General features: G+C 41.5%; 2 protein-coding genes across 6 annotated transcripts in view; both read right to left on the bottom strand.

Annotated features, from left to right (window-relative positions):
- Positions 1-1,845: 1,845 nt before the first annotated feature.
- On the bottom strand, positions 1,846-15,537 carry slc35d3 (solute carrier family 35 member D3). Its single transcript, XM_085247807.1, has 4 exons — positions 15,016-15,537; positions 12,118-12,328; positions 7,989-8,146; positions 1,846-7,908 (listed from the first exon to the last, which is right to left on the bottom strand). The coding sequence occupies exons 1-4, from the start codon at positions 15,238-15,240 to the stop codon at positions 7,177-7,179; spliced, it is 1,326 nt and encodes a 441-aa protein (XP_085103933.1). The 5' UTR covers positions 15,241-15,537; the 3' UTR covers positions 1,846-7,176.
- A 3,615-nt stretch (positions 15,538-19,152) lies between these two features.
- The window catches only part of pex7 (peroxisomal biogenesis factor 7), a 44,523-nt gene continuing 38,125 nt past the window's right edge, over positions 19,153-25,550 (bottom strand). For all 5 annotated transcript variants that reach the window (XM_085247692.1, XM_085247694.1, XM_085247691.1 and 2 more), the window contains one exon: positions 19,153-20,505. In XM_085247692.1, coding sequence (XP_085103818.1) covers positions 20,422-20,505 — 84 coding nt within the window. In that variant the 3' untranslated portion in view covers positions 19,153-20,421. The remainder of the gene's footprint in view (positions 20,506-25,550) is intronic.

The raw sequence follows: 25,550 nt of genomic DNA, 5'->3' as shown, positions 1-25,550 counted from the left end.
ATGTAGGGCAAGTAACAGGAAAACAGTTTGACACCCAGCACTGTTCACCTGCACAAACCCTGTGAGAAAAGGTGGGAAGGCGGAGCACACAGGTGAAGGATAAGTCATCACAACCCAGGGATGGCTTTACCTCATTCATCCCTTCAATAGTCAGGTGAGGTTGGAGAACTGGAAGTTAAATGAGGAGTTCGGGGAAAGGATCAGTCAACAGATAACGAGTCACAAGATTCCAGCAAAGATCCCTGAAAGTTTTGTTTTCATAACATGATTCAAACATCATGCTTTGACCACTGATAGCACATACAAAACATACAGCAGCTCAAGCTACATAATGGTTCACACCAAATAATAAAACCATATGAGCCTGTCCCTGAGCTTCCATGTGAATCTGTGCATCAGTTTCCTGCGTGGTGGTCCTCGTTCCTCGCTAAGGTCTCCTAATGAAAACACTGCTGTGTACATGCCTCTGTGAACAGGGTTTCATCCCACTGGGGAGATTTGTTGGTGTAGAAAAAAGATTTTCAGTTTTCTTTGGAGTGAGCGTTGAAATTGAAACGTTGATGGTTCTTTCACCTCATCGCACACAAAAATGAAAATCGTGTTCAAATAAAGAAGGAAACATGAACACGATATAAATAAAAGCTGTGCCTCTGCATGTGTTACTATCTGACCATGGCTGAAATATAATTTTCAAACCAGCATGCATTGCCTCCGTGTTTGTGTACTCTTGGACTATATTTACGAGGACCATTTAAGGAACTCTTCCAGGTTAAACTTGGTTTGACGTGATTTGGACGTTTTACTTCTGAATGGATTATTTCAGCTGAATCTGCCAGCTTGTAGGAGACATTAATATACTCCCAACTCCATCCTATGTGTGTGCTGCTTATGTTTTCACCTTTACGCTCTGTTTAAATTAAAAACCAGAGTGTCAGCCTAAGCAGCAAACTCCAATAACTCAAATTAATTAAACAAGGGATTTGTAAGTAAATTAATCATGGAGTCTCTCCAAGAGTGGAAGGACATTAATACAACAGACAAACATGTTCCCAGTTTCGCACTAATGTCAAATAAGTTACCTAAAGCCTGCAAGGACTTAATTTTAGGTTTTTAATTGAATATTTGTTTAGAACTGGGAACTTTTATCTCTATTTTCACTAGCAGGAACCACATCCTTGGTAACGATGAGAGATGAGGGATGAGGAAGTGTGAATAGTGCTGTGGTTTGGGGAAGGCCTTGAAGGGGACTGGCGACGGCTCTCGGTCCAGGCAGATTCCCATGTACTAACGAGAAATAAATGGAGGAAAGGAAGAGAGGAGAGGAGAAGAGAGGAAAGAAAAGGGGGGGCAGGGTGGGGCATAAAAATGAGAACTGCAGGTATTGGAGAAGGGGGGTTTTATAGCCTGAGGCCAGAGGGGGCGTGAAGGAGGAGTGGTCCCGCTCCTGAAATTCAGATGATATCTCCACTACAATTACACATATTAGTGCATCTCAAAAGATTCAACATAATAAGGAAGTTTGTTTCTCCTACACTTTAGTAAATTCTGTATTTGTAACATTTTATTTAATACAGTATCTCCCAAAAAAGAATATTTGGGTCTAGTTTGGTGTACGTAACCAGAATCATTGGCGATGATCATCGACGCTCCTCAACAAAGGTATCTTAAAGCTTGTTATAGGAAAGTTGAGTGGGAGGGAAACATGTGAGAGGAGTTTCTAGAAAACTGGAGGTTCACAAGGAGTGGACAAAGGCCTGTGTAGGTGCACTAAGAGCCACACCACATCTGCAGGGAAAGAGTTGTAGCTGCCCCTGATGCCAAGCCCCTCCTGAACCAGAGACAATCTTTTGAAATATCAGACTGGCTTTATTTCAGAAAAACATGACAGTTCTTTTATAGAAAGACAGAAAATATTTCTCACTTTTCATGCACAACACACATCACATCTCTTTTTTTAAAGACATCAGCTCTTTTCACAATATTCATGACACCGGGCTGTTTGTCACAACTCCAACATGCTGCTGTGTCCCACTTCACACCTGATGGTTTGTTTTTGATACACACTGTGGTTTAAAACTAAAAGATGTGACATGATCTTGGATGGATTATGAAGAAACGGGCTCTTCAGGAAAGGAAACTCCCACAAACCTCCAGAAACCAGACACAGATGGTATTATGAGGCGTTTCAGTGTTGGGAGAGTCAGACTGGAACATTGTGCCTTAAGGCATTAAGGCAACAACCGATTGGTTTTAGGTCAGACTTTTCGTTCAAAATATTGTAACTCTTTTTGCATTGGAATTATTTCAGTTGAGCGAAAGGTTCAGGACAGATGTTAAAAAAACATTGCAAAACACATATCTGATGCCAGAGACAGGTTAGGGATCTGTCACTACAGACTTCTCATGTGCCTGCAATGCCTTAAACCTACTCAGGAAGTGAAAGCATTAGTAGAAAGATACTGTAAATAAGTCAGAAAATACTGAATAAAGTGCAAAGACTCAGAACTACAGTCTTAATGTCTCCATCACTGCTCAGACGTCCTGGTTTTTTTGACCTGTGTCTTTATGGTTCTGTTGTTTACTTTTTTTATAAATGCTCTTACCCGGGATAGACAAGAGACCTACTCAGTATTCCATCCACCTGTGATGGTGATGGTGAGGGGTTGCACACAGTACTTTCACAGACAACAATACAAGACTAACAGTGACAAAAAGCCACCCATACAGATGTTTCAGCTGTTCTGGATTTTACTGCATCCGTTCAGATTCACTAAAAATCTTTCAGTGATCCAGCTCTAGTTAAAGGAAACATAAGAGACTTTTAATGACTGTAAGATTTACTTTTTCCACATATTAAATTAAACTCGGCCAGAATTTAGGATTTCCCATGTTCGGCTGACCTGCTCTGTCCTGATTTACATGCTGAGACAGAAATCAGTGGGAAGCAAACAAACTCTGTTTCACCTTTCATAGGTAACAATTTACATACTATAGTACAACCAACTAACCTGCTAAGACCAATAATAAGCCTATTGTGCTAATTTGGCCTCAGGTTGTTTTTCAGATTTTATTTTCAAATGTAAGAACTGTAAAACTCTACATAGCAAACACGTTCATGCACTTTGTGGCTTCTAATTGTTCATGCTTTCGAGTCATTATCACCCCTAGACACCTTTAAACCAACAAATAATCCACATGTCCTGCTTTTTCAACCATATTTATCTTTTCTGAAGTATTAAATCTCGACAAGGCACCTCAGCGAGGCTCCTTCAGAGAGCCCACACCCAGCTCTCTGCAGCTCCGGGGGACATCACATCTCATGTAGCATTAAATGAAGTTTGCAGAGTGTGAGGAAGAAATCAATATCGATCTATACCAGAGGTTGACAGCTTCTTCTCTTCACACAATTCACCCTGCCTGAAGCTCCTCCTTTGTGAAGGAGCCTAAGATTGGACAAGAGCAGATAAATGCTCCCCGTTTGTGTTAATAGTCTTTGTGTCTCTGTTGTAGCTCAGCTTTGATTGCAGGGACGCCGTTAAAGCTAACCTTTGCAGCTTTTCAGCTCTAGAGGTGTCACAGAGACATTTTCTATAAGTCCTTTCCTGCCTCTGTTGGGAAACAACAGAGGCAGGAAAAGATCCAGGCTAGGAAAGCTCAAAAGAGAAGATAAGGAGAAACACAAAACTTTCAACCAGAAGTATCAGGTTAGTGTTTAATGCAGCTGAATTTACCAAAGGATTGTGAAGCTTTCACAACAGTAAACATGTTGTGATACCACAGACGTGCTGATGTTAGTGCCTTTCTAAAGACGTCAGTAGTTTTAAGAGGTCACCTCCAGGTGCCGAGCTAAATGTTGTTAGTAGATTTATAAGATTCTTCCAGCCTTTGAACCAAGTGGTTTAAAAACATTAGGATTAATCAGTCAACTTGTGGAAGAATAATCAAAAAGTGTTGAAAAAGTTCACTGTATCATAAACCTTTTACACAAAGATTCAGATTTTCTCTTCCTTTAGTGTCTCGTTGTTTAAAGATTTGCCTCTTTTATCTTCAACACAACAAGACGTCAGCAGAAGTTATGATTTTGGATTTCTATTAATAATAATATTAGTTACAGCCTACAACCATCTTATCTTTTATATTACTACACAAGCATAAACAAATAAAACAGAAGCTATATTTTTTACAGGGAATTAAATTGCTTTGGCAAAGTTTCTTCACGTTCATGTTAAAATGTTGAGCACAGTCACTCTCAAACGACATGTCAGTGAGCTGTGCTTTAGCAGATGCTAGCTGTTTCCATCTGCTTGCAATATTAATAATAAGCTATGCTGAGCACCTCGTGACAGAGACTGATACTGGACTAGATCCACAGAGCTTCCAAAACTATTTCTTTAAGTTCCTATTAATATTTCTACATGTTTTCATAAAATAGTAAATGTAAAAAAAAGATTATGTAAGGTTATTTAACTAAACTTTGGTATCTGCTGTTATATTTAGTGGAACAGATGTGATCATTAGCATCAAGCCCTACTTTAAAATGTCTGCCCACAACGGCTCAGCCCACATGTGGAGGATGCTTGAATAATTCCTTGAGACGTGTGGTCGGCTCAGTGGCACACACATCTCCCTCAGAGCGGCTGATTTTCACCGATTTCATTAGAAACTGTCGGCGAATCGCCTGGAGGAGAGCAGCAAGCCTCTCCAGTTTTCTGGTGCACCAAGGCCAGATAGTTTTGCTTCCTTAGTTTCTTTTCTGAACCTTTGAGCAGTGGAAGGTTGGGCTTGTTGTTCTACTCTGCAAAGCCAGAGCTAATCACACCACAACCAAACAGTCACTGACTGCAAAAATGAGCTTTCTTCAAATGATTTCACTGTTTTTATTTTGTTGATTATCCATAACCCACACGCAGACACTGTGGGGCACATGTCACTGTTTCTTTCTAGCTCCCATGATGTTATTGAGGCTGTCAGAGGAACAGTTTGTGTTTTTAAAGCAGATTATATTAAATTCTTTGTAACCAGTATTCTCTTCAAATCCAATCACGCCAATCTGGCGAACAACAGTTAATCATGAAGCCACGTTTTCTTACACCTCCTACAAATCTTTTCCCGAGCCATTTGTAATCCCGTCCCAAAATAACATATTAGGAAGGCTTGAAGAATGAAATAATCTCCAGCAAGGTGTGCGTTAAGGGATTCATATGCATATCACAAAAGCCACTGGAGGCTTCTTTGTGCCAGATGCCTCTGCACAGACCTCCCCGTGGGCAAGAATTTCGACTGGAGGTAGAAATAATAAAAAAGTATTCACAGTGCGATCTGTGGAGCCAAGACGCTTTTCAGGGGAAGCGCCGCAGTAAAACTAAGTGCTGTCATCAAATTACAGGTGTTCTGTCAAGATGATCAATCTCAGATTGTTAGGTGTACTGAACTGCTCATTTTCATTCTACTCTGCTGGTAAATAAACTTCCTTATGGATGAAGAAGAGACATCAATATTAAAGCCACCCGACCCTGCACCCAGTCATAGTCAAATGGCACAAAAAGCCTCATAAATAAGTCTTAGATAGTCTTAGATACATCTCTGGGAAAAAGCCTTCTTAAGCTAGCCTGAAGAACATCCTTGCTCGGTCCAGTCATTGTAATAACACTGGTGTGATGACAAGTGAAGAAAAGGTACTTTCACTTAAGCACGTTATGCTGTGTGGTGCGTGCTACCTGAATCACAGTCCATAATTACATCAAGCCTCGACATGAACTGAAATCAACATTAAAATTATTTTAATTATTTCTCCAGCGGACTTTGAAACGTCAAATAAAAATTCTGGAAACAATGAGAACTTCACAAAGCTTGTTTAGTGCAACCAGAACTTAAAATCATTGTGTCACTGAAGAAGGACTCAAAAGTGAAATAAGTGGAAATCAGAACTATAAGGCTTCAAATTATAATGTCTCATTTTTTGCAGCTGTATTTAATTGTATTCATACTGTGTAAACTTGTAATTACTTGTATTTGAAAACATCTTGTTTTATAATATATAAAGCAAAAAGAAACCTTTTTTAATGTACCTAGCTGACAAAAAAAAGCATAAAATGAAAAATAAATACAAGTGTTTAAAACGGCCATTATGCTCTTGTGTTTCCTTTTGGGCCATGGTGCAGTTTTTCAGTTGATCCTGTTTAAAGAAGCTATTGGAGTGTTTTTAGTTCTCTCTCTCTGTCCCTGTCGTTAAATGCATAAGCATAGCTAGTTGGGCTTCTGTGCTCAACGCCTGAACTGAAAGGCTGAGATGACCATACAAGGAATATCTGCGCTCACTGACATCATAAAGATCCAAGGATAGAAAAAAAAGTTCTGAAGTCTGAGCTCTCCTCTCACAGAGATCACCTTTACATACACCAACATTAGTTCTGAAACTTTGGCCGTTTTCTGTGAACATCCACCAGTAGAAGAACAACGCATATATAAAATTAAGGAAAAGACACAGAAAAGAAAATGAGACAGAAGCAGAGCGTGAAATGACAGGATCATTATTTCACTTAATGTTGCTAAAGTAAACACAGAAACAGGAAACCAGCAGTAAAATGTGACCGTAGACCTGCAGAGTTTGAGCTGGACGAACTCAAAGAAACCCGGAGTGATTACAGCCATAGAGTCGCTCGCATGCCCACAGCCAATCAGAAACAAGATCAAAGCACAAAACAGAAACCTTTAGTTGTGTTCAGCTCCTCCCTGATGGGTGTGATTTTCAAGTTTGCACAAGATGCACTCTTTTTCTACAAGGCTTGCTCTTGTTCTGCAAGCTGGAGACGCAATCCACATCACGCTGCCTAGCCCCAACCACCCCACCGCTGAGCCGAGGGACACGAGAGGCAGAATTTATCACTGACGGGCAGCTCTGCCCAAAGCTCTTCATCCACTTTTCTCCACCACTCATAAACAACAAAGAAATAAAGCACTCAGACTTCTGTGTGATGAAACAGAGTTTTTGGCACAAAAGATCTCGTCGAGGTAATTGAAGCAACAGCAGTGAACACGACCAACGAGCATTCAGTAAGCACTAAGAGGTTCCTGGCGTACATACAGTAGAGGTTCAGTCATTTTCTTCTTCTCTGGTTTCCTTGACGTTTTATTAATTTCCTTTTTTTTTTTTTAGTTCGGCTCTTAGTCCCACCCTCACGGACTTTGCTGCTCCATGTTTTCGATCAAGGGGTCTTTCTTTAGGAACTGCAGATGTCTGATGGACCTCCACACTCCGACATAGCTATCACTGAGTGACGTGGCAGCAGTGGTGTTCTCTTTGTGGAGGTGCTCCCTCTGCATCTCCAGTGCCTCTTTTTCTGTCATGACATGAGAATTGACACCTTTCTCACCTTCTCCCGTCCACAACTGTCCGTTAGCCAAATGGGCCGTGGCTGCTGCCTCCTCCTTGTCGTCACTGCTCGGCACTCCTTCTGTCTCTGGCTGCTCTGGATCAGATCCTGTAGTGGGACCGCTCCCGTCCAGCGGAGGTTTCTCTCTGTAAGGCTTGCCCGGCAGCCCGTTGTCCTTTCCCGCCACCTCCAGGTCCTCGTACGAGCTCTTCTTCTTTGTCTCGTAGTATTTAACCACACAGTAGGTGATGGAGCCGATGGTGTTCACCACCACACCGCCAATGAAAAGACTGGTGGGTGCAACGTCACTGAAGGCCAACATACCGACGGTGATGGTGGCGATGCTCTTGACCACACCAACGAAGCTGGTGGTGACAGCCGAGTTGATGTAGGTGCAGTGCAGCGTGGTGAAGTTCATGGCACAGCCAATGAAGATGCAGAAGATGAAGATGACCGTGATGTGAGGGTCCGTCCAGCCCTTGTATGACCAAATGTTGATGGCATCCATAGAAATGAAGGAGCACACCAGCAGCACCTGAGAGAAGCCGATAAAAATACAAAATGAGAAGCGAGAATAACGATGGCAGTAAAGTTTGAAAATACACCACTCCATACCGGTGAGGCCATGATGGCGATGGCGTACTGTGCGGTAAGCGGTCCATACTCGCTGTCCAGACTGGTTTTCTGGATCAGAACCAAGTAGGAGGCATGGATGATGACGGCTAAAACACCGGTGACGTAACCAAAGGGATCACCTGTGAGATCACCGGCACCTGCGGAGAAAGAATTTAAATCAAGTTTTTACATTTTTTTATTTCAACATCTGTAAAGTTTCTCTCGATTTTATTTACATGATATTTTTCTGAACTTTAAGTTCAGTATAACTGGGATATGGTATGTTTTATCCACAGCCTACATCAATATTAATACAACTTTTTGTAACAGGGCAACAAACAATAGTACCCTGTCGAGTGCCAACTGCACCTTACTTCAGATGCCCGCTAAGTCTACGTCCCAACATTGAAGGGCGGGGCTTGTTGGATCAGTTTAGGAAGTCAAAACAACTTCCGGTCAGGAAGAGATGGTAGACTGGGTCCAGTCCCTTCACAACAGCAATTCCCAGCAGCTTTGTGCTTTGTTAAATGGATGATTTTTTTTTTTTTTTTTTATTCATCAAGACGTCTGTTTATTTGATGGGTAATTTGCTATAGTAACCTGAAACCACACACTGTCCGGGGAAAGCTTAAGTACACCCTGTAATTAAATTGCTTATAAAAGAACTTCGGGCACAAATACTCGAAGAATTCATTATTTTCTCATGTGGTTGTGAAGGAATTTTGCAGGCATTCATTCATTCCACAGCATTTCGATCGTGTTGGGATCTGGACGTTGTCTGTGTCATTGCAGCATTGGGTTCTAGAGCTTTAACGTTACTGTGAAATGTTGAGCAGCATTTCTCAGACAGCTTCTCCTTCTGTGTCTGAGAGGTTTCCTTGTGTTTTAGCATATCTGTGATATCAAAAGATGGGAGATTGTGGGAGTTTGTAGGTGGGAAAGCTGAGGAATGAGGACAGATGATAAAGAAGGAAAGATGGAATTAATCCTGTGCTGAGCCTGTATGCTGGAAGCTTGACAAGGAAGCGTCTCATACTGAAAACAAACTACACTAACTGAAGCCTCGTCTGCCAGCGTGATGTCAGTGCTCGTGTTGTCAGTGAAAACCAACCAATACACTTGGTCAACCTGCCCATCAGATTTGGCAAACACACAGCAGTCACTTCCATTTTTTTACATATTCCATCTTTGGATTCATCCACTGCTGCTGACTGTCCCTTACAAATGCACAAGTTCCTCGTGTTTGAGAAAGTGGTGCTCATTGCTGTTAGAAAACTGCTGCATTTTTAAAGCACACAATAATACATGTGACTGTGGATATTTTTAATGTAATTGGCTTTGGGCTGGCAAGTCAGAAGTTGTTACTTAGAAACGCTTCTTGTTGGTAGAAATCAGGAAAAGACTAAAAACTACAATGAAACTCATTAGGAACTTGAGAAAGATGGTATTAAAATTATTTTTAAAAACCACAAACTTTAGTGAATCAGGTTCTGACTCATAACGACTTCCACTGTTGCAGTCGCATGCTTCTGTTGGCCCATCATCATCATCTGCAGCGATACAATGTTGCTCTTCTTCCACACGGCCCCTTTTCTATGTGAGCCTTTTAGAAATTCTTCAGTACTGGTGATGGTGCAGAATGCGCTCTGATCAGCAGCAGTGAACACCAACCATTTGTAGCATTTGCACCTTTAAAGCTCCATAGATGCACGATTTATTCCTGCAGGTAGGCGGAAGGATTTTTATACTACCTCCTCACCTCAGTGATGTTAATCCAGGATAGAGTGAATGTGACCAATTTTCCAATTCATTTAAATTCAATTCAGTTTTATTTAAACAGGACCAAATCACAACAAGAGTTGCTTTGTGGCATTTTATATTGTTATATTATAGCAGCTGTAAAAACCAGCTGTTTTAATAAAATCCGTTTTTTTATTAAAATGTTTAGCTGTTCCTTAAATTGATGTCACTAAAAGCACATAAAACAACCATTAGAAGCTACTTTATATGTTCATGGATGTGCAAACATTGCTCAGTGGGTTATCATAAAAACACCTTTAAACTCAGAGAGAATATATAATTTGCATTTTCTATTATTTTAAATCAAATTTAGAGATGACTATCCACTTCTAAAATAATTCACCACGTATAAGGCGCCACAGTTGGTCTATTACCTTTCAACTCAATGTAATTGGTGTAGCTGTTCCCCTAGGTGTTACAATCGAGTGTAGCATCCCTGATAAAGGATGAGAGGGGGGCTGATAAAGTTGGATGGGGATCCTGTTCCATCTCAGGCAGCCATCAAAGCCGTTCGTGCCCACTAAGCACTTACAAATCCACAAAATTCTCACCAGCACTTTTCTGAGTTCATATGATTCAAAATGGGGTCAGGTATAATTTTCACAGAAGCTCAGCAGAGAGAATTGAGTGGATTTTCAAAATAAAAGCCCCATGCAAACTAAACACAGGTGTGCTCCTGGTGTGATCATCTGCCCCTTGTTAAGCATGTGTGATGTTTTTTACAACTTTTAGAATAAAGTTTAAAATCTGAATAAAGGCTCTGAGGTACAGTATGTGCCAACATACAACAGGAAGTAGACCCTGAAAAACATTCGGCTCAAAAGACTCGCTGCACAACAACATCAACCATCACAAAGGCTTATTAAACTTGGGGTGGGGGAAGGGGTCATAAGCTATCTCCCCCATAATATTAATCATGGCTGAAAGATGTGCCTCATACGCAAACTGTTGACGTGACAAACAATCCAAATGTTGCAGAGATTTGGCTAATCCACAAGGGACGCATGGAAGATGCACATCTTACATTTTTTTGCGAGAAGCGGTAATTATCATGAAGATTAAAACCCAGGATGATGAATCTGTCCATTAGATTCATATTCTGCAGAGTTCACAGTCCATGTTCCAGCAACCCCCCATCCAGCAGACTGGATTAATCCAGGAAATGAATTGTGCGTGGAGGTTTTTGTTTATGACTTCAGGATCGTTATCGCTAATGGAAGGGCAACATTTACTGCTGAGAATGATGATTAAAAGATCTGTATAAGACAGATAACTTAATGTTTAAACAGCTTTAACTGTTGTTGTTTTTAAGGATCAGCTTCAATATTTTCTTCTCCTTTATGAAAAAAACAAATACATTAAAAGAAGATGGAAAGGCAGAGTAAACAAGTTAACAGAGGGATGAATGAACAGCAAGAGAAGGCTCTTTAAAAAGTACACGCTACACCTTTGACATTTGACCACGGACAGATGGAGTTGACCTGAAACACTTGTGCTTTAGGAATAAGAGAGTGAGGGATTGTTTCCCACAAACACAACACAAGTTAAAAGCTGTTTGAGAATCTGTTTACGGCACATCGCTTTGGCTATGTGGGTGTTACAAGCCAACCAGCCAACAGCTTATAGGACTGTGGGAGCTGCTCAAAAATAGAAGAAAACAGGTTCCTGGCACAACTTCACCAACTTCCAAGGTGCATAAAGAAAAGCCAAAAATGTTAAAACTCTGACAAGCACTGATATAGAAGCATTCAAAATGTTTTTGCAACTATCCTAACACCTCTGTTCTTTAAGAAGGTGTTTAAAGTAATCAGACGGAGGCTATGTGGACCAGTCTGCCAATAATAGACATGACTGGAGTCTCCTCCACTCTTTAATTTTTTTAATTTTGCAAATCAACATCTGTTTCAAGGCACTTTATATTGCAAAGTAAAGACCTTAAAATGTTAACTCCCCAAAATTGAGACAATCCACTACAAATAGCACTCTGACAGTGGAAATGCAGAAATGCCTTTTACAAGGAAGAGATCTCTGGCAGAACCAGACTTGAATAAGGGCAGCTGTCCAAGGCAACCAGGTAAGGGTGTAAGGGGGAGAAAGAAGGAAAGCATTTTGATGCAAAGATAGACAATGGGACAAGCAGCTCTGGTGGGGTAGTGTGTGTCAGCACGTTAATGGGATGTGGAATATTCTTGGACTTGGGCTAAAACCTGTTAGCACGTTAGTAACAAAGACATAAACAGGACTATGGGCAGTACAGAACCCTGAGCACCTTAAACTGCCTCAGTGCACTAGTTTGTCACTAAGTGTGTGAGTGTTTGTTTGTGCTCACCAGCTAGCGCAGCTCCCCCGGTGGTGATGAGCACAGCGGTCACCACCCCGACAGACGGCACGCCGTTCCTGAGCACGCACACGCCAATGCTGAGCGTGAAGAGTGGCAGGCAGCGCTTGAACACGACGTACATGGGCAGGCTGAGGCCGCGCAGAGACCACAGCGTGAGCGTGGACTGCAGCGTGGAGAGGATACACACTGAGGCAAACTCCTGCACAGACAGGAAGAGACAAGCATCCATGGTGACACATTAACACACATTCACTTCACTGAGGACCTGACCACTTTACTCGAGTATCTTGAATGTGCTGGAGCAATAACAGAAATCTCCTTCCTGCTCAAGCTGATGCAAACACACATTCTCAGGCCTGAAACAGACTTGAAGTGTTTCCATGTTTCTGCGACTAAAATGAAACTTGTTTGCATCTACATAGCGCTGCCACAAACGATTATTTTGATAGTCGACTAGTCACCGATTATTTTTGCGATTAGTCGACTAATCAGATCATCCATTGGAGGTAAAACGTACAGCTTATTGCACCAGCAGCATCTGCTCTTATATAACTATCATTAGCTTACAGCTTTAAGTGTTTAAGGTGTGTGCTAACTAAAAATAAAGACAAGATGATAGTTTATTAAATGTTAATGACATTTGCAGATTGTTTCGGTGAAGTTTAATAAACTCAGCCGTCTGCTCCTTGCTCTCTAAAATATAACAAGACACTGGATTATATTCTCCAGCATCTCACACTTCTGATAATCAGCTGTCTGCTTGACGTTTATTCAGCTGTGTAAAAACTATAACTTTAATCTCAGCCAAACAGATTTACTCAGGAACAAATGAAAACCAAAAAAAAGCCAAACGATAACATTTTTAAGTTATCTAAGCGACTTATATATCATGTTTAACCTGAGTAGCGAAAGACGGCGGTGGGTTTGAAAACGATTTGCCGGGAGTCCGGTGTTCTCACCGGCTCTAGTGAGCCTTGCCCCCGGCTAGCTATCGAGCTAGTGGGTAACGGACGTCTCCGAAAACGTCGGAGCGCTTTTGAAAATATGCGGTGTCTTGATAAACTGAGCAGATATTTGAGGTTTACACAGCTACATTCTCGCTTGAAAATATGTTAAACGTTTATTTTGTGACCCAGAAAGAATAATAAGAGTAATATTGAAACTAACTAGCTGCCGCCATTGTTGGAAACTGAGCAGGGCCGTGCTATGAATTCTGGGATATGTTGGGCCACGAAGTATACACCCAACCCATCCTTCAAATCTGGGGAAATGAAGGGCGCATTTGTCGGAGTCTTCGAATTTGAGCAGTCTTCGTCGTGTCGCTGTAATGTAATTGGCCTACAAATGCGGGCACAGGAGGATGTGGTTCCTGAATTTGGACACAGCTACGATACCGGACACTGCTTCTGCAGTGTGGTCAGTATTCAGATACCTGGATAATATTCGAGCGGCACAGTATTTACCACTCCAAAACACTGAGGGCACTGCACTAAAGAACTCCACTTTTATGGTAGTAGTGTCAGTAAATCGCTACACTTCAGAACTCCACTTTAAGTACAGCATTTCCCCTGAAATGTAGCAAAACAGAAATGCCTCAGATTTACACTGAAGTCCAAAAATCTCAGCTAAATCTGCCTCCTAAAGCAGCAGTGAGTGCAGCTGGAGTTAATGTGCTGTGCCTGAACGTGTAGTATTTGTACTTTCATCCAGAAACACTCGTTGTGTTCGACGGATCAGGCCTTGGGTCTCAGTGGACTCTAACCCACAGCCTCTGTTTAATGTACATCGACTGTCATCATTTTTCACTGTCGAGGAGGCGAATCATACAAATGCAAGCAGAGGTGGAATGACCGCAGTCGTGTCTCTGTGTTGTTCTGATGCCTCGTTTATACCCTGTTTCACTGAGTGAGATATGGGAGGCCTGTTCTATGTAAAAACTCACATTAATTATGAATGATGAGGATGGCAGCTCCAATACAGTGTTTAAACTCAAAGATACAGCTGAAGTGAAGAAGAACATTAATAATAAAATAAAGATAAATAGACTATAAGCATCCAGTATGATGAGTTCAGTTCTCAGATCTGGACGTTTTTAATGAATAAAAAGAATCTTGTGAACAAAAAAGTCGTTGATTTCTGAAAAGCTCCTATTCCTAAAAGCTTTGGCAAACACAAGCTTTGAGCAGGTGTCATTTATTTATTCTAATTACATTGTTTTTAATGATGAAGTAGTAAAAACTGAGCCCGTCCCCAGAGACTGCTGAATTAAACCTTACAGGGTTTAAAGGAAAACCATCTTTGTTATACAGTGTGTGTGTGTGTGTGTGTGTGTGTGTGTGTGTGTGTGTGTGTGTGTGTGTGTGTGTAACAGCTCAATGAGTCCATGCAGAATATACAGTCTGTTATTACAGTTATTGTAGTGGGGACATGAATGAAAAAGTACCATATTTAGGTTTATGCTCTTCCTCCAGATTATGATTCCGTTCCATCACTGCAGTCTCTTTAATGTATCTTGTCAATCAGCCAGTAATTAAAGAAAAATGTTCCACTCTAAAACAAATTTCATTCAGTCATTAGTTTTATTGAGGCAGGTCTGAGCCGATGATTAAGCAGTTTCCTCTATTTCAAACCGTAACTTTCACAAACTGCAGTTTAAATGAGTGACCGTGGATTTAGAGAAAAATCCGTTAAAATGCGTTAAAAAAGTAGTGAAACTGATTTCACTACTTCACTAAGTATAAATACTTGAATCTGTGTATTTATAATGAATACATTTTGAATAGTGAAGTTTTGATCTAAATAACAGAAATATTACATTTTTGCGAGCCTCTAAATGAATAAAGTGAATAAAGACACTTTGTGGAGACTTCCTGTCACACTGGTTACCTTGGCGAGCTGCAGGCTGAACGGGGGGATCTCGACCTTCCCCAGCCGCCTGAGGGTCTCCAGGGTGAGCATTGCGGTGCTGCTGGTCAGAAACTGTATAAGCGTGAGGAAGCCGAAGTGATAATTACTGATGAGGAACTTCAGCAGGATGTTCAGGGAGCCCGAGAACACGCCGTGCGCCACGGCCACGGAAATTCCCAAAAGTCGGCTCTTGAACACATCCATGACGGGGGCCAGAGAGGAGTCGGTGTCGGGGAGCCCTGTGGACAGGTTGGGTGCTGCCAGGCGCGGAAGAGGAAGGACTTGAGGCTGCACAAAGCCCGCTGTCCGCGTTCAGGAGCGTTCAGACGGAGAAACGTAGCAGGAGCTCGCGCTCGGAGTCGGTGCTGCACGTGACACAAACTTTAGTTTCCACTGAATCATCATCACCCGTGGACATTCTTCTCTGCTTCTTTCTCGGAAAATAAAATCAGACGAAAAAGTCCTGCAGAAGTGGGAGAGCGGCGCAAACAGCGCAGCAGCCTCTCCTCGGAGCGCGCACTCTGTAATGACATTTTGCCGCAGAGCCTCTTGGCTCAGAACCGTGGGGGGTGGGGGGGCAGGGGGCGGTGTTTACCCGCTCCATCAATGAAGTCACGGAGGATACATGACCGCGAGTGTCTGCGTGGAAATGTCTTTATCTTTGTTTTGAGAGGCAGTTTAAATATTCATGACTTTGATTCGGCACCTCCTCCTCTTCATCAGAGAGAATAACCCTCACGAGCCAAAACCAAAAGATGAAGATATTAAATACTCTGTAATATTAATTCCAGCTATGATAAACATTTCTGTGTGCAGGGATCGGACCAGTGAGAGCGCATTCATCGGATTTTTGAGTCAACAACAATTTACTAGATTATTTATCCATGCTTTGGTGCGTTCTGTAGTTTGTTTCTTTGTGGGGGGTTTTCGTGGCTTCTGATTATTTCCCGTTTTTCCCAGAGTTAGTACTTGACCCCATACATACATGTCTCTGTGTCTTTGGTAACACTTTATAATTTGGCTTGAGACTAAGGGCTTTATTTCTGAGTAATTAACCAGGATTTATTTGACATGATAATGTAGCCTAATTATGTTTATGTAAATTACTTAAAAGTTATACTGTAAGTAAATTTGAAGTAAAGTATAAGTTAAAAAAGGACAGTTAAATAATAGAAAAATAGATAGATATTTCCTTGTTTTCTATACAAATCTAACTTGTTACCTCCTTATTCAAGACTGTTCAGTTTTATTTATACAGTGCCAAATCACACCAATCGTTGCCTCAAAGTACTTTATATTTTAAGTTAAAGACCTAAATAATACACAGAAAAAAGTGAAAAGCCCGACAATTATGAGCAAGCGCTTTGGTGTCCTTTTAAGAGGACGAAACCTCCAGCAGAACCAGGCTCTGGGAGGGGTAGCCATCTGCCGTCACTGTTACTCTAGTGTAGCTACCTAATTGTACATAAGTATAATTACATTGTAATTTCAAAATATAATAATAGAAATTAATTAAATTACAGAGGAATTACGATTTTAGTGACGGCCAATTACTATAATTTGATGGGAAAGGTGGAAAAAGACCTTATTATTGAGCTACAGATTCCAGATAAACTCTACAGTTGTAGAGCTAAAGCTTACATGAGCATCCATCCACTTTGTTCCTTTGCTCAGAGTCATGACGGGGCCACAACCTGTCTCAGGTGTGGGATTCAGCGTGGGTCTCCAGTCTGAAGCAGGGAGCCTTTACATACATGCAGGAAACAACGAAACATTACCAGGTAGATTGATAAAGACTAGACCTGTACACTCTGTATCTGGCATATCTGAGCAGTCATTTCTTCCACCTTAAAACCTGAACTGTTCTGATTCAGAGAGCAAAACGTTTATTTGGAGGTGTAATAATCTCCTAAACTCCGTCTGCTGCGGATCACAGCCGCCAGTGCCGACGAGTACGACTGTAAAGACTCAGCAGGAGTACAGATGACTGTAGCCGTGTTTACCTCTTCTGCAGTTCAGTCTTAATCAGATTTATTGCCGTGACAGATCATAGATTTATACGCTGCTGAAGCTGAAAACCGCACAGCGTGGATATAGGATGAAATAATCAACAGATTTTACAGATATTAACAGGAAGCAGCTCAGCATGTTCAGTGCAGGGCCTCGGAGTCTGAGTGTGGGCTGGAAGTAGGCCTATTATCTTTTGAAATATATTAATTAATCTGTAAAATATGAGAAATAAAAAAAACAAAGATGCTAGAAAAATCTGAAAGTGCAGCTGAAACCCCCCCCAGAGAAAATCCTCACACTAAAGACGCTGAAATCAGAGGTTTACTCGATTAAAGACCTCGTGGATGAGCTGCTCATTTATTTGCACTAAACGAGTTTTATTAACTCCGTGTTTCATGGAATCGGCCCGGATCTGTGGAGCAGGTTTCAGGTTCTCTGTTCTCCAGGTGTGTAGAGAAATGAAATGACACATTCTTGGTTCACCTCAGCAGACTGGGCACCTGATCAATCGTGGGACAACGACAAGCCAGAATGTGAAGATACACCTGCATTTATACTCGTGTAACGCATCTTCAGCCCTTCTTTGGAGAAAAGTACCCCTGACCTCACATCTGTGGCATCTGCAGGAAGCTGAATGAGTGGAGGATTTTGGAGGGTACGTCACCTGAATAAATGCAGTGGCTGTTGGAAGCGCGTGCCCGATGTTTGCAGGTGTGCGACCTACTGTAAAATATTCCATCTACATAACTGATATCAGCATTAAACTGGTGGATAATTTCTCACTCACAGAGCATTAATAACCCTTGTGTGTGTCCTCTTGCATTTGAGCCCTTCATGAATGGATGTGAGTGTGAGAGGATTCAGATCATCAAATTTAACCCTTGCCCAGCATGCACAGACGATGAAACCTGGATATCGCCGCACGTGTAACAGTATAAAACAGGGCGGGGACTCTGTGACGTCCCCGCTTCCAGCCTTGAACTGAGAAAGTGATGCTGCTGCGGGGATTTCCATCCCTGTGTTCTGGCCACCAGCTCATCCCGAAGATCCTGGATGAGGCTGAACTCGTGTTGTTCCGCATCAGACACAGAAAATCATTTCTTAATGGAACAATTTATCTACTGCAGTAGCCTATTAAGATTTCCCTTCGATAGAGCTAAAAACAAACAACAACAAAAACCCTCTATGTATATTTTGACGTCTGCCATGATCCTGGAGAAACAGACATCTCTATTTTTCATTCCTTTAAGCCTCCTCCACCTCCTTATCGAAAAACAGAGACTCCACCATCAGTCGTAACAGGCGTGGAAATGACTTGGACAATATTTTAATTGAAATATTTCATCAGAAAATCAGTTTGCAGGCCACAGGGAAGGGAAATCCGCCCTTATCGAGCTCAGACCATTAGCTTCAATTAACACGCAGAGAAAGGAGAAGACGGAGGCGCTTTCAAACGTTGGGAAAACGGGCCGAGGATTTAGACCGGAACTCGCTGAGAGAGGGAGGAGGGGAAACTGCAAATACATGCATGCATTGTTCTAGAAACTATAGGTAATATAGATTAGGCCGAGTAATTTAACTTCAAACACAGAACTTAACAGGCGTGAATCCATTTTTAATATGGATTTCCAAATGAATGTGTAGCACACAATCACGGCGAAGGAATGAGAAACCACGTCGCCTGAAGCCAGCGACAGTTTCACCCGTCTGTGGGCTCGTACACAATGTCTCATTTCATTTTGAACTTAAACTGAACAGGTTTTTTTTTTCAACACTGGCGGAAAAATATCAATATTAAAAATATTACAATTTATATATATAATCAACATTTTATGTCAGTGAAACCTGCAAAAATCGAAAGGACTCAAAGGTTATTTGAGATTTATCTAGAAGACACTGAAGAGTCTCACAGCATGTAAAATGATGATGTGAAATAATTCATCTTCCTGGACATGAATTCGTCTTCATGTAAACAAACATCAGTGTCAGTGTGATCATCCCCATTTTCTTCCAAAGTGAGGGACAGACTTTAACTTTTCATTTTCCCCGTATGAAAATGTTCCAGTGATACAGATGTGCGTGTTTCACAAAAAATGATCCACACTATTAAAATTAGCTTTATTCAAGGCACATTGCCAAACACTGAAGCCGTCTCAACTGACTGTGAAATAAACTCACCGTAAACTTTTCAGTGACGTGTGAAACATGAAGGACATTTGCAGTTTTAAACTCAAACTGATTAGAGAGTACAAAGGTTAAAGTTCAACTCAGACACAAAAATATCCCTGATTGAGAAACAAATGATAAATTAACTTGCAGCAATTAATATTAAAAAATAAAAACACTAAACACACGGATGATGGGGAGACCTGTTTCAGTCCAGTGTGAGGTGTTAGCTTCACTCCTAAACTCCGGAGTTTTTCCAAAGTTCCCAGGTCTGAGAGCAAACAGTATAGCTGTGTGTTTGTGTGTACGGGTTCTTGCTATCTTGGTGGGGACCAAAATCTGAAATTTACTATACTGGTGGGGACCAAAATCCAGGTCCTCATCAGGTTGAAGGCATTTTTCACACTCAAAATGTGGTTTTAGTGTCAAGGTTACAAATGGGTTATGGCTAGGCTAGGTTTAGGGTTAGGGTAAGCGGCTAGGGAAAGCATTATGTCAATGGGATGTCCCCATGAGGAATGCAAACCAGACGTGTGTGTGTGTGTTTGCGTGTGTGTGCATGTATCTACCACACTTCCATGGTCAGTTAGAATAACTCAACATGCCTGTCTCTGGCCAGTGGGAGGAAGCCAGAGTACACACACAAAAATGTTTGAACTAGAAACCTTCCCACTGTGAGGCAACAAACCCAACCCCTGCACCACTATGCCACTGTAGTAGGCAGCATTGAATACGGGGGTGCCACTGTTTGATAATGTGAAATGCCCAGAATAACAAAACCAAGAACAAAAGTTATCACAGTAAAATATCTGCTTTTCAAACACATGCCAACACATGCTTTATTCTGACAGAGTCGATCACAGTCGTGGGACCGAGTAATGTCCAGCTCATCTGCCCAAACATGATGGCTGGTGTTTTCCAGTTCCTATGGAAACAAGGGTCCAGTAGCCACCTGTGAAACTTATGTTTTCAGAATTTTGGCTCCGATTTGGTACCAAAGTGTCAGAGCAATGACGTCTCAGTGGCGTGTGTCTTAACCATTCACAGTTTGAGGCTCGGATTTTGAACAACGTTGTGGAAGAAGTGAAGAGTCGGGTGTGCGTCGGCGAAGCAGTCGTTATGGTTCAGGACGAGGCACTGGCTTCATCGGGGAGAAGTGCTCGAATACCAGCGCCGAGGTGAAATCGTCCTCAGAGGTCTGTGGGCATTTTAAGGGGCTGCACTGTGCGCTCCCACCGACAGGCACGCAGGTGTGTACACCTTCACCGTCTCGTCCCAGGAACAGTCCACCACCTGCATACACACAACCACACACATGCTGTTCAAGAGCACCTCACACTCACATCGGGATTTGAACCTGCAGCATCAAATGAACCGAATCATCCATCCATTCACTTCCGTTTATCCTTTTCAGGGTCGCGGGGGGCGCTGGAGCCTATCCCAGCTGTCATAGGGCGAGAGGCGGGGTACACCCTGGACAGGTCGCCAGTCTGTCGCAAGGCTAACACACAGGGACAAACAACCATTCGCACTCACCGAGTGAGTGAATCAATAGAACAAAAAACATCCTGCAGTATGCAGACGTATTAAACATGTCAGGCTGACGATTTACAGAATAAGGTGCAAGAAACATCTGGAATACTTCTATTTAATGACACTCATAAAAAAAAACAAAAAAAACAATAAACACTAAACACAAAGCCACATATTCTGTTTCCAGCTTCTAATGGATTTAGGATTTACTGCTTAAAATCACAGTAAAATCATGTTTTTTGGTGCTTGAACAAACAAGATGATTCCTGAGGCTCTGCAAGTCTGAGTCGGCATTTACTGACAATCCTCGATGGTTCAAGTAAGGAATGACTGACAGTGAGAGAAGAATCTAATGCTTTCACTCCGTAATGATGGGAAAACCCCATTATATAGAAATTTCTGGATTTTTATATTCATATTAATGAAAACTGAAGTCCCTGAAAGATGGAAAAATGAGGCTCATTTCCACCACACGAGGTTAAACACAGATTTAATCCAGGACTATAAAGCAAGCATCGACATCACTGACAGAAACATGTCTGAACCAAAACTCTCACAATTTATATACTTTTAGAAATCAGAAGATAGAGCTTGTGAAGATTGATGTAAAGTGAAGCACGTATCCAGAGAAAATCTGGAATAAACTGAATGTTCTTTTCTGCAGCAAAAAAAAAAGATGTGACTGGGCAGGTAACAGCTGGTTCTCTGTGGTAAAGTTAAATCACGCTCAAGCTTCCAGCTGAAATTACCTGCAGCTCTGAGACAACAGAGGAGTTCGGGTTAAGTGTGGTCTCTGTCTCCTCTCACAAACACATCAAAGTGTTCCACCTGAATTAGCTTCCATTATCAGGTCGGGCACAAAGGAGTTTAGAGAGCGTGCAGACTCCAGGTCTGCACAACAAACTCTCTTTTCTTTCCTGTGTTTTGCCTCCAAAGAACATCCTCTCAGGTTTGTGAAGGCTAGTTTAAGAGCTGTCCATCGACATAAATCCATTTATTGCACTTCATCCTCTTGCTTTCATCAGTCTCCACTGATTCACCAGCAGGTTGAGCAGGACTGAGAGTGTATTAATAAAAACATGCTTTTATATTTGCAGTATTTTCTCTTCATCATCCAGGTTTCATCTCAGCTGCGGTGGTTTTACATCAAACCACAGATACTGAGTGTTTCCCAAAAGCTCGTCAGTATGAATGAAGAGGAAAGAGTGTCTGTTAAGAAATAACATTTGATTTGGGTTTACTTTCACAGCACAAACACATAAAGCAGTCACGACATCAGCTGAGAGCTAAATCATAAAAATAAAAAAGTCATATTTTTGTGTTTTAGAGTTTTCTGGGACTGTCAGCTTATTCATTCATTGGGTTAAAAGTGACCACAGCGCTTTAAGAAGGTGGAGCCGGCCGGCTCAGATGAGTCGAGGTAGTTCTTAGTTCAACCATCCAGATACCAGAATATTTACTCAGACTGACTCGAATCAGAACAGGACAGTTTGTCAGTGTCAGTCATGTTAAACTCTTCATACCCAAATGTTTCCTGTACTTTCATGTAACTTTTTCTTTTTCTCGTCTTTCAGACAGCGTCATCAACGAGACATCTAAGTCTTAAAGAACAACCACCATCCACAAGAGTCCTGATCTTAGCATCGCAGACTATGAGGTCTTGTTCGTATGTACATGGGTATCGATAACTTTGTTTCAGCCTTTAGCCCACTTCTTATTCTCAGTGATGGAACCACATTCAAGAAGAAAGATATAGGAACTCTGACATCAGAGACCAAAAACTCACACTTCATTCATCTAAGTGCCAACACTGCAGACGACCGAGCCATCATCCCCTCCCCCATTCCTCCTGGATGATTTTAAACGACCTGCCTGCTGAAGACTTTGAAAAAAACGGTATCTGTATCCGATTTCTTTCTTACTGCAGTTTGTATGAAGCTAACTAATAAAACATTTTGTAATTTTAAAGCCTTCACATTTAAATTTCGGAGCCTAAATTTCATTTTATACTTTTTGGTTGTTTAGCTGGTGCATTTTTACAAAATCAGATAGTGTTTGTAAGTCACACAATACAGCAATTCGAGGACAACTGATACGTCAAGAGTAGAAGGAAAAACAGTTACCCCCAATAAGGCAGGAATACTGTTTACCCTAATCTCTGCCATTTCCATCATGTTTCCCCTTCACCACAGTGCCACTGTATACAGAAACCGTAAATTCATCTTTTTGAACATTAGATTTATATTTATTTAGCACTCTTTTAGCACTCTTTGACACTCTTTGGTAAGTCCACATGTCAGGGGTCAGGCTTTTTCATTTGGAGCATTTGCACTAGGGATGGGTACCGGTTCTGACATAAACTGTAGTAACCAGACCGAAAAGCAGCGCACATTTCGGTGCTTTTTTTTTTCCTGAGATGTCACACACTTTGGATTCCAGCCAATCATTTTACCTTTGCGAGTGTAGCAGGCGGGCCCAGGTACGTACGTTCTTTTAGAGCAGAGCTACAGATTAAAAATGCCCAAAGCGAAGCGGTCAAAGTCTGGCTGCACTTCACAGCAAAAGATGCAAACTCAGCAGCCTGCAACAAGTGCTTTAAGGTGATACTGTGCAAAGGAGGTAACACCTCGAATCTGGTGAAACACCTGGCGACATATAGCATTTTGTCAAAAGCCGAGAAATGCGCCGTATTTGATAGCTTGCTGCGAGACCTCACACCAAGCACATTTACTGCGCGTGGGTTGCCTGTTATCTGACCCGGAGCAACATTTCCCAAGAACCCGAAGAATAGAGTCCTGGCCCGTAGCCCTGCCAGTGTAGCAGAAATGATGAGGATGATGATGGCAGCAGCAGCCGTTCTTCTCTGCGTGAGTAGCTTCATGTTGTTCGTGTGTAATTTACGTTGAGTAGGCTAACCACGTTATTACATTAATGCATGTAAGGTGAACTAGCAAACACCGTCGTAGTTACGTGGCTGTCTTCTTGTTTGATGGCAGATACTCCCTTCACCCTGGCCAAAAAGGCTAAAATGACCAAAGAAAAAGTGGAAAACAGTTAAACATGAGAGGATTAGGACAAAGTTTGTGTTTTTTCCATTATTTAAGCACTGCTTCCAGCCAAGAGTGATGCCATATATGCCCCATAGCTACAGAAAAGGCTAACATTGTTATCTTTTTACAAAAACAAAACAAAACAGCTGAACATGAGAGGTTTTTGGACCAATTTTGTGTTCTCCATTCTTTAAGCACCGGTTCGAGCACCGTTTAAGCACCGGCACCGTTTCAAAAGTACCGGTTTGGCACCGGTATCGGATAAAACCTAAACGATACCCATCCCTAATTTGCACGATGTCATACAAATATTCAGTGTAAGTTAATCAATAAGAAATAAAATTCAACATTTTGTTTGAAACAAACTCAAGAGGTAAAAAATCCTGACTGAAAATATTCGGCTGAAGTCTCTTTCCACAGACAGAGCTTTCAGACGATCCAGTGAAGGAGAAAATACAGCTGCAGCTCCACCTCCCTCTCTTTACTCTATAATCAGCCGGGACATGGCTATCATCTGAATGACATGCCTCAGCATGGACGAGGCTATCAGCTGAATGACACACTGCCTCACTGTCATCTGTGCCAGCTGCAGAGTGGCTCATGATTTCAGCTTTCAAAGTACAACCCTGGTTCTGCTTCACTTTCGTGAATCTTAAAGATTTGTGCTGTTGCAGGTGTTAGAAGCAGCTTTGCGTTGGATTGAACAGTGAAGAAGACGCGGGATGAAGTCTGCTGGGTGCTGTTGAGGTTGTAAAAACAGAACTGATTGAAGAAATCCTGCTCTGTAAATGTGCTGCAGGTTTAACTTGCATATCCTTTGATTTGTTATAATCCATCACAGAGATGGAGGGCGAATTAAACACCCTAACTGGTTATTTTTACCTGCCGTGTTTGCTTCCTAAAGTTATAAAAATCCATACACACCATTAGCCATGAGCTGGGTATGGTCAAAAGAAATGTTAACACATGTTCAGATTATATTATTGTTTAACTTGATCAATTTAGCGTGTTTCAGCTACTGCTGATTTTTACACTCACCTGCCATCTCTGACTCATCTGACAACCCAACGCCAATAACACTAAGCTGAGGTTTTTACCTGATTGGTTAAAAAGTGGCTTGAAGAGGTGTTCAGCATTTGGATTTAAGAGGTCAGGTTTAAAAACAAAACATAGATGCACTCTTGAACTTGAATACCTGCAAATTGCTTTTGTGAAACAGTTTCATAGCAGCAAAAGTCTGAAATGCTTTTCAGGGAATTTTTAGAAGTAATAAATGCATGAACTAGTTTCTCAGCATCACTTTGAGACAGGATATTTCTAATTTTAGAGATATTGTACAAATGGAAGAACGCAGTCCTACATATTTGTTTAATATGTGCATTGAAGGACATATCCTGGTCAAAAATGACTCCAAGATTCCTCACAGTGTTACTGGAGGCCAAGGTAATGGCATCCATCCATTCATCCAGATTTCTAGAGCCGAGTACAATAAGGTCAAATTTATCTGAATTTGGAAGCGGAAAATTAGAGGTCATCCAGGTCTTTATGTCTTTAAGACATTCCTGTATTTTAACTAATTGGTTTGTGTTATCTGGCTTCATGTATAGATAAAGTTGGGTGTCATGTATGCTATGCCTTCTGATGATACTGCCTAAGGGAAGCATGTATAATGTAAACAGAATTGGTCCTAGCACTGAACCCTGTGGAACTCTCCATTTACATGTACAAATTGGGGTCTATTAGATAGATATGATA

The sequence above is a fragment of the Mchenga conophoros genome, linkage group LG15 (genome assembly GCF_057382185.1).
Source record: "Mchenga conophoros isolate Kocher_MC1m ecotype Shallow Benthic linkage group LG15, M_conophoros_male_GT1.1, whole genome shotgun sequence".
Taxonomy (NCBI): domain Eukaryota; kingdom Metazoa; phylum Chordata; class Actinopteri; order Cichliformes; family Cichlidae; genus Mchenga; species Mchenga conophoros.
This window is presented reverse-complemented; position numbering and strand designations above follow the sequence as displayed.

Excerpts from the sequence above, each read along its gene's own strand:
- slc35d3 (XM_085247807.1), bottom strand. The coding sequence starts at position 15,240 with ATGGATGTGTTCAAGAGCCGACTTTTGGGAATTTCCGTGGCCGTGGCG. Across the intron at positions 12,329-15,015 it reads TCAGCCTGCAGCTCGCCAAG|GAGTTTGCCTCAGTGTGTAT; the intron begins GTAACCAGTGTG and ends CTGTCTGTGCAG. Across the intron at positions 8,147-12,117 it reads CGGGGGAGCTGCGCTAGCTG|GTGCCGGTGATCTCACAGGT; the intron begins GTGAGCACAAAC and ends CTTTCTCCGCAG.